General features: G+C 36.5%; 1 protein-coding gene across 2 annotated transcripts; it reads right to left on the bottom strand.

Annotated features, from left to right (window-relative positions):
• Window positions 1–633: 633 nt before the first annotated feature.
• On the bottom strand, window positions 634–9,648 carry LOC132117152 (zinc finger protein 345-like). 2 transcript variants are annotated; one of them, XM_059526249.1, is made up of 4 exons: window positions 9,329–9,648; window positions 8,493–8,625; window positions 5,826–6,323; window positions 634–2,297 (listed from the first exon to the last, which is right to left on the bottom strand). In XM_059526249.1, the coding sequence occupies exons 1-4, from the start codon at window positions 9,506–9,508 to the stop codon at window positions 841–843; spliced, it is 2,268 nt and encodes a 755-aa protein (XP_059382232.1). In that variant the 5' UTR covers window positions 9,509–9,648; the 3' UTR covers window positions 634–840. The 2 variants fall into 2 exon arrangements, with proteins under 2 accessions (XP_059382232.1, XP_059382233.1); XM_059526250.1 differs by having other exon boundaries at window positions 8,493–8,622.
• Window positions 9,649–9,948: the final 300 nt, after the last annotated feature.

Raw genomic sequence — 9,948 nt, 5'->3', positions numbered from 1 at the left:
TTTGGCGCATCATTAAACGAAAAATACGTCAAAGACGACCACGAACTCTTCAGCAGCTGGAAATCTATATAAGGCAAGAATGGGACCAAATTCCAACAGCACAACTCCAGCAACTCATAGCCTCAATGCCCAGACGTCTTCAAACTGTTTTGAAAAGAAAAGGAGATGCTACACCATGGTAAACATGCCCCGTCCCAACTATTTTGAGACCTGTAGCAGAAATCAAAATTGAAATGAGCTCATTTTGTGCATAAAATTGTAAACTTTCTCAGTTTAAACATTTGCTATGTTATCTATGTTCTATTGTGAATAAAATGTTGGCTCATGTGATTTGAAAGACTTTGTTTTCATTTTATTAAAATTGAAAAAACGTCCCAACTTTTCCGGAATTCGGGTTGTAAATACACACACACACACACATATATATATATATAATATATATATATATATTTAGTTGACTTGCAATAATCTGTCAAGCACACACAGGTTTGTGGGACATCACAGACACCAAAAAACACTATTTAAACATGACTATTAATAATTTTCAAATATATTTAATGGTGGAAAAAATACACAAGTAGTTCTTAATGATGTTTTTATTGCTGTCTCACATTTGCATTGATTCCCAGACTTGGTTTGAAAATATAATTGTTTACACAATTAAAAGTACAGATGCGCACACACACACACCTCTTATTTCATTCGGCTTGCCAAATACGACTACAGATCATTAGCTATCAACATAATGCTATGCATTACAGAAACTATTTCAAACAGCCCTGAAAAAAAGATGCAGTGTTTAATTCAGTGTAACCTTTGTTCTTGCGAATATGTAAGAATTTACATGGCATATTTACATTTATGTTGTTTAAGATTTCTATGATCCGCAAACTTCTTCCCACAGCTCTCACAACTGAACGACTTCAGACCAGTGTGCACTCGCTGATGGGTCCTCAGATGCACAGCCTGACTGAACGTCTTACCACAAACATCACAACCAAAAGGTCTCTCCCCTGTATGGATTCTCATATGCATCTGAATACTGCTGGAATACCCAAACCTCTTTCCACAAACCATGCAACTATATGGCTTTTCCTTCGTGTGAACCCTCTGGTGTACTGTAAGGGCGGCTTGTGAGTAGAATTTCTTCTGACAATGATCGCAACTGAACTTCTTCAACAAAGGACTGACCAGTCGCCCGTGATGTTTCTCTCCTGTATGTACAAGCATATGCTGATTAAGAGAACTGGGGAATATGAAGGCCTTATTACAGATCGAACACACACAATCCCTTCTTCCTGCATGAATAATTCGCTTGTGCCTTTTCATGTAGTCTGAACTGGTAAATCCCTTACCGCAAACGTCGCAAAGAAACGGTTTGCTTGAAGTGTGTTTGTGCATGTGCATCTTCAGGGCATACGCTGTAGTGTACCTTTTCAAACATATCGGACAGCCATATAGCTTCACTCCTGTGTGACCGGCTTTGTGCCTGTTGAGGTTTCCAGAGGTGGCGAACTTCTTATCGCATACGTCGCAAGCGTATCGCTTTTCCCTTGTGTGCACAAGCATATGAGCTTGCAAATGTTTGCGTGCACTGAACCGCTTGTCGCAGATTTCGCACGGATATTCATAGGTTTTCTCGATGTGACTCTTTTGGTGATTTTTCAAATATCGCTCACAGCTATAAAAGGCACCACATATCTCGCAACAGTAGGGCTTCTCGCCAGTGTGCAGTGTTTGGTGGTCAAGCATGTTTTGTTTTATTTTGAACTGCTTGTCACATACGGGACAGTTGTAGAGCATTTCAACTGCTTTGCATCTGTGTCTGCCGAAAGAACGCTTGCCGGGAAAAACCTTCTGACAATTTGGGCAAGTAACCGTCTTTTCTGCCGTATGAAGACGCCTGTGCTTTTCCAGGGAGGCCTGAAATACAAAAGACTTGGAACATATATCACATTTGAATAGCTGGGCTCCAGTGTGCATCGCTGCGTGCCTGATGAGGCAGCTTCTCATAGTAAAGCGCTTCTCGCAATGCGAACATTTGTAATGTTTCACATGAGCCCGAACGTGGTTAATGAACTTCCACCTCAGTTCAAAACACTTCCCGCATGTTTTGCATCGGAACAAACCATCATTCGACTGTTTTATCATTTCCGTGTTAGCTGTGGTGTTGGGCTGGTTGTCTGTGTTTTCGATGGTAATATTTAAACCTTGCACAAATGATTCGGTTACATACTGACTGCTTTCCAAAACAGCACAAGATACGTCTTCGCTGTCCAAGTTACTTTGGAGAATTTCTGCGAGGGAAGAACAGAGAGTACATTTATGACAAACAGACTGAAAAATGTAATACTTTTAAATATAAATATAGGTAATTATGGGTGCACCCAGTAATTTTTCACTCATTGCATTTTACATGAATTAACAAAAAAAAAAGACTGTTTTAAAATAAATATTAAAATCATTTACATGACAGTTTTACATACACTACTATTTACAAGTTTGAGGTCAGTGTGTTTTTTATTATTTATTTTTAATTTATACTTTTATTTAATAATACTACATGAAATTAAAATTAATACATTAATAATACTACAAGGAAATCTATTTTCAATAAATGCTGTTTTGTTAACTTTCCATTTACCAAAACTCCTGAAAAAAATCAGTTTCCAAAAAAGTATTGAGCAGCACAACCATTTCTAACATCATAAAAATTAAAAACATTCCCTACACCAAATCAGCAAACTAGAATGATTCTAAAGGATCATGTGACATTGAAGAATGGAGTAATTGCTGCTGAAAATTCAGCTTTGCCATTACAGGAATAAACTATTTAAAATTGAAGAAAAAAAAAAAAATTAGGGATGCACGATCATGATTTTTCATGGCCGATTCCGATTTTTTTTACAAGCAAACTGGCCGATACCGATACCAATTTTTTTTTTTTTATCTTTAAGCAACAAACAAGAAAGAAGGAAAGTGTGCATAAACAAGATGTTTATTTGGTATTTAATAGGCCAAACTGGCTTTTGGCTATTGAAAACAATAACCGTAACCATCTGAAATTAACGGCAATAACTGCACAGTAAGTAGACTACATTCAATACAAACATAGATGGTACAGACATCAGCATTTAGCTTTTGTTTTTGAATTGGGTTGAAACTACATAGAACTGGCCTTAAATTAAAAGATTAACTGTCAAAATTAAAGGCAATAACTGCATAGTTCTACAGTCCAAACAACACAATCAACACACATTCAATAAGATGTTACTTAATCAGCATTCAGTATTTGTTTTAGTTTTTAAATTTGGTAAAAAAAATAAAAAAAAAGGTCTTTACCAGTGAGACTAAATAAAAGTATGCTATACAATATTCCAAAATGTTAAAATCAAATAATGTTGGTGTGAATAAAACAAAGTGTTTCATCCAATTAAAAAAAAAATTAGGGTAATGATTCACATCTATATTTTTTCACTTGAGCCAATGAAAAATAAATAACTATTGTCTCAAGTAAAAAAATTAGTGGTGGGCCGTTATCGGCGTTAATGTGCTGCGTTAACGCGAGACTCTTATAGGGCGATAAAAAAAAATATCGCCGTTAATCTATTCTCAAAGTTGGGTTGGGAGCTGGGTCTATACTAAGCAAGCTATGATGACTTTCACCTTGATATTTTATACCGACTTGCTGAGGTCAGCCTAAAAAGATGCTCAGGACAGTTGACGGGCCACTGCTGCGCATCGTCACGAAAGCTTATCTTTTTCACGTCTTCTTAAGCCTTACCGCTTGTCAATTTAAACATTAAATCATTCAAACACAACACGCGGAAAAACTGAACAGAGTAGCTGGTTACTCGTGCGCTGTGTTCGGTGAGCACGAGAGAGAGAGAGAGCCGCGTATCATGGACAGCGACACTGAACCGAGCTCTCTTCTGCGAAGTTCTCCTCGAAGTCCCTCCTGCACCTGAACGAACAAATACAAATCGCAGTTTGAACAAACAAAAAGATGTGAAAGAGCTCAATTCAGTACTCGTGGTGTTCTGGTGTTCAGGGCTCACGCAGAGAAAGGCGTCTCAAAACGCTTGAACACACTTGAATTTGCTTATTTTTGCTCTTGTGCCGACAAATACATACAAAATATGTCAAAATATCCACCTTGGAAATTATGCTCGAAAAAACTGTCAGTTATTTCTTAATTGAAAGTAAAAAGTTGAGGAAAAAAATGGGATGTGTATTATATTGGATGCGTTCATTGTCTCTTAAAGTGACCGCGCCTAATTTAGCTACTGGCTGCTGTAATGTTAATCCAAGAAAATGAAAATGAAAATCCCTCACTGCTCTTGACTGAATTACTTTGTAGTTTTAACAGTCAAACCAAAAATTATTGAGACACCAGATATATTTTTTTATATATATAGCAAAACTGTAATAATGTGAGAAATATTGAAGGTGTCTGAATAAATGTAGGTTTGATTGTATATTTAATTTTTACATTGAAGTCTATCCAGTGCTATTTTACATTTAATTATTTGGTTTCTGTACCTTGACACCTATAAACTTGATAAACACTTAAACATTGTGTAAATAGCACAAATAAATAAAAATAAACGAACATACAAATTAAACAATTTCAAACAGGGCCCACTGGTACAACCTTCACCGGGGCCCTGCTCACGCCTGTTTCACACATACTCCGTCTGCAGTCCGTGTGCGTTACGTATGTGGTGCAGCACGGACTCGATGTGCTTTGACACAGGACGTGTTTGCAGTCCGCTACTCGGTACGTAAACTATCGCTGCACTGCTGCAGACGCAACGCTCCTGGAACGCAACTGGAATCCGTTAACATGGGTGCGTAAAAAAATATGCAACGCATACGCACTGCAGACGGAGTATGTGTGAATCAGGCGTAAGGTTGTTTGCACCTTGTGCAATGTGGAATTAGTTTACAGCTTTTTCAAGCACTTTGTGATGCATTTTGGAAACAGGAGATGAGCCCCTTTTCTAATGCATCACCTAGCTTGATAAACCCCTTCTCAAAGACTTAATGTTTGTCAATTTTATTTGGGTAACACACATATTCTGAATGCCTTCGGCAGAATTCGAATGAGCCATTTTAATCTAGATTAATTTCAAGATCACAGTGAGATTAATCTAGATTAAAAAAATTAATCTATGCCCACCACTAAAAAAAATATAGATGTGAATCATTACCCTAAAATGTTTTAATTGGATGAATGAAACACTTTTTTTTCAGTGTGCTAGAGCAGGTGATTTTTAAATTAAATTAAGTCTATGTAATTTTAAGGTAAAATTAAAATAATCATCCTAATGCAGAACTGACGTTTACTTCTGGCTTTTCAAATGCACGCGGGTGCACTTCCGGAAACTCGACAAAAAAAAACAAAAAAGACCAAAAACCGTCCAATTGCCGATCACGTATTTAAAGCAAAAACCACCCGGTTCCGATTTATGGCCGGTCAACCGGTGCATCCCTAAAAAACAATAAATTTATATCATTTAAAAAATAAATATAGAAAATTTAATTGTGATAATATTTCTGTTTTTAATGTATTTTTGGATCAAATAAATGCAACTTTGGTAGGCATAATTAAAACATTTAAAGACCCCAAACATTTAATGGTTCTAATTATTTATTCAGTATTTCTAATAAAAACATTTATTTTACTACTCTCGACATAGATTAATCAAGATACTGTAGTTACACTGATTTGTGTCAGTATACAGTCCAAAATGACTATCATATTGTACAGAAAAACATTTTTAAACAAACCTTTAACCACTGCATTTGAAATCATGCCTTACCGTGTGTAGTGACCTCTAGTGTTTCCAGAGATGTATTGACAGCATCGCAGGTTTCGAGCTGCACAATGAATTCTTCTTCATTCAGAGTGGCTTCGAACTCAATACTCAGTTCTGGAGACGTGTGAAATCTCTGGTGTTTCATCAAGCATTTCATCATTTTGAAAGTATTCCCACATGTCAAACAATTGAAAGGTCTGTCTTTGTGTAAAGCATTGTGGATGTTTAACAGGGCCATGTCACTGAAAGATACTCCACAGGACTCACAAATGAATGGCTTCTGTCTCTCCTCAGAAGCTATGTTTGTGCTCGTGGAAGGCTGGCTTTCACTCAAACTTAAACTGCTTGCCAGAATATCAGTGGGTGCAGATGACAGCTGATGGTACTGACTATTTGCTGCTTGTACAGAGTTTTCATGATGTTTGGATTCCATTACATAATCCTTGTTCTGTTCAGGCTCAAGCACATTATTTTCTGGCTCAGATGTGGCTGCTTGACCCTCTGTGAGAATATAATGAGAAAAAATTGTTTGTTTTTGTGTGTATTTAAATATCCCATTGAAAATCTTAAATTCATAATATAAACAAATAAACAATATCATAATGATAAAAATAATATTAATAATAAGAATAAACTGAAGTTCTCAAAATTTAAAGGTATATGGAGTAGTGTTGTCATGATACCAAAATTATTGTTTCGATACCGATACCTAGTCAAGAATTGCGATTTCGATACTTTTTCGATACTTTTCCTGAAAAGGGAAAATACACTCTCAAATATCATTGCTGTGCTTTATTTTAAAACCGGGACAACATTCTAATCATATAACACACTAATAAATGAACATATGAACAGCAGATATATTAAACATTTGAACAAAATATGAAATATCAAAATATAAAAAATAAATTAGAGCAATGACATTCAAGGTAAAGAAAGAATAAATTTAGCAGCATTATCTCAGTTATCATAAGAAACATAAGAGTAATAAATTTATCTTGATTCTGAACTTTGAATAAAAATATGAACAGCGATTATATTAAACAATGTTTCTGAACTCAGAAGATTAAATGTCAAAAGATAAATAATATCAATTTAGGCAATGGCATTCATTCATGTAGCCTAGTGATGCAAAAAACCCAACCCACGGGTCCCGCTTTTATGAATTTATTTGATCCGTCCCCCAAATAAAGTAACATTTCATTACCCGCCCCGCGCATTGGGACATCACGGAAGATACGTTGCTACTTAGACCTCCATATTGTAACCAAAATATGGTTACAATATGGAAGAACATAACAAGAACAAAGAACATAATAAAATATGAAAATATATATTCCAAATATTTAATATAGGCTATATGAAATTGCACTAGTGATGGTTCGTCCGTTCATCCACCGACTCAGATTTCTCGTTCACTGAAGTTCTTCCCTCCACAGCAGCGCGCGAGCTCGGCGCTATTAGCAGCGCATGCGCAGCTCGTGAACAGCTCTGTGAACTCTTTCATCCTGTCAAAGGAATCAAGACTTTCATCCTGTCAAGAGTTACTCAAGATGTGACGGAGCATGTGATTTGTTGAATGTAGTGAACCCATACGCCCTTCACTGAACGAGATCGAGAGATCTTCTCATCCGTGAACGAGTTGAATGAACTAATAAAGAACAACCTTTTCTACAGTTAAAATACACAGAACAGTCCGAGAACGGACACAAACCGGGAACCCGCAGCGCGACCGCAGACCGCTGCTCTCTGTGCACGCGCTTGTGCTTCATGTGCGCTACACACAAACATGCTATAATAAGTTTTGAGATTCTAAGCTACTTAAATGATAAATCACAGGACAGCGCGGACAACTAGTTTCTGTGTTCCTCTGTGCGCGCGATCTTCATAGCTACTGTTTATATGAGTGTTCGTGCCACAGTGCAGCTGCGCGAACATGGTAGCTCGATATAAGAATACAAATCCGTTCATCTAATCGCTTGAATGTCCAAACCATAAAACAAATACAACTGACAAAAGTTTAGTGAAGACGCAAGGCTCACCGCTCACACCACTTTGCTTTTATGCCACTGACTGGAGAGCAGAGTCATGTGGCTACACCCGCGCTAGTATGCTTTTAAGGGGGAAGTGTTAACAGGATTGAAAAACCGAAATAACCGACATGGGGAAATTACGTCGGTTAGAGGTTATGAATTTCGGTTTTGATTATTTTTCGATTAATCGTCCAGCCCTACAACTAGTTTTGTCTCAAACTAGACCAAAATATTTAATAAAACTTTTTGTCATTATTTACTCACCTGTTTCAAACTGAATGAGTTTCTTTCTTCTGTTGAACATAAAAGCTGAATTTTGAAGAATGTTGTTAACCAAACAGTTTCTGGTTCCCATTGATTCCGACAGTATAGAAAAAAAAACACCTAGGAAGTAAATAGGGACCATAAACTGTTTGGATACCCACATTATTCAAAGCACCTTCTTTTATGCTCCGCAGAAGAAAGAAATGCAAACAGGTTTGGAACGAATTTAGGGTAAGTATATGGTGACAGAATTGTCACTTTTAGGGGAACTATCCCTTTAACAAAATATACCTGAACAGCCAAGACATACACCAAATATTTGAGTGACTGCTCAGGTTTGTATTCGAGTTGGTGATTAAACATAAAGATGTACCATTTAGCTTATCTTGTTTTGAGAGCTGAGCTGAGTACTCCAGTACTTGAGCTGAGATGCGATCATGAATCAGTTTAACCATCGTCTCTACCGTGGCATTACTCAACAGCTCCATGAAAACAGCAAACTCCTTCTGAAACACAAAAGAGATCAAGATATCGCCTGTTACAATTAACGGTGTGTCAAAAATAGGTTTGATTATAAATGCACCTACATTGTCTTAATAATCTTGTGTTGTATTAGAATTTAAGACTTACAATCATTACTCTGTATGCACTAAAATTTGACTTCTTCAGACAACATATTACAAGTTATCTGCATTATAATGTGTTTTAAAGATTCCTAAAGAACTGCAATGCTGTCTTGCGCTCTCAGTGTTCTGACTAAAAAAAGAAATGACAAACACATTTAGAGACATTCAACTGTTTTGAGTGTGATCTCCTGCTACCATTTCCTCATAAAATGTGAAATACCAATCAATCAAAACATGAAACTAATGTCACACAGTATTTAAATCGGTTATGGAAATGCTTAAGTTGTGGGCCATGTTTCTGTAAGAATCACTGCGAACTGACTTCAAAAACAAACGGGAATCTAAATTAACGATACAAAAAATATGGATAACCATAATTTAATCATCAACAGTTTATTGCGAAACAGAAGGCAGTTGCAGGGTTAAAAGGTTCATTATATTTATAATATGATTACATTCAATATGCACTTTCTAAATATACACGGTGCACTCGAGGTAGTTATAAATACCATGTAAACAACTGTCGACAAACGTGTTATAAACAGGAATGGAGACGCTTTCTTTCTTCTACTCTAGAACTTACAGTTTTGGCTTGATTCGCCTGTTTAAGTCTGTTTTTGTTCACTGCAGTGCTCTTGTTGCGCTTCCACTCCTCAGATAAGACAGTCGTGAGGTCGGAGAGATGTTTGCTCCACTCTGACACGACACTTTCAACTAACACCCCCATAACGGAGGACAGTAACTCGTGAAATACTGCCGTCATGCTTAGGGATGATTTCTCGACACCTTCCTCAAAAAAAAACTACTTACTACCTCATTACATACAAGTTGCAGGTTAAAAAGTACACTAACTAGCCATTCGCTTGTTTGTGGCGGGTGAACCAAAAACGGAAGGAATTATTTTCTTCCACAATAAAAACTTCGAATACAATGTGATTTGTAAAGGCAGTACTGCCACCTAGAGGTTTGGAGTGATTAGTGCTTCCTGCGCCATTTGAAAACGCAGAGTATTTACTTTTTTTTGGGGCCAAAGTCTGTTTATATTGCTTCTGTACTGGAAGCATAAAAAATATAAATGGATTACCATGTTAAAGAGATAAATATTATGAATTTTGATATTAGCGTATATTTTTATCCCTAGAAAACTTTGTGAATTTGTGAGATAATTGCATGTAACAATTATTAAGAAATTATATTCTAATT

Source organism: Carassius carassius, chromosome 36, assembly GCF_963082965.1.
Source record: "Carassius carassius chromosome 36, fCarCar2.1, whole genome shotgun sequence".
In the NCBI taxonomy this organism is placed as follows: Eukaryota; Metazoa; Chordata; class Actinopteri; order Cypriniformes; family Cyprinidae; genus Carassius; species Carassius carassius.
This window is presented reverse-complemented; position numbering and strand designations above follow the sequence as displayed.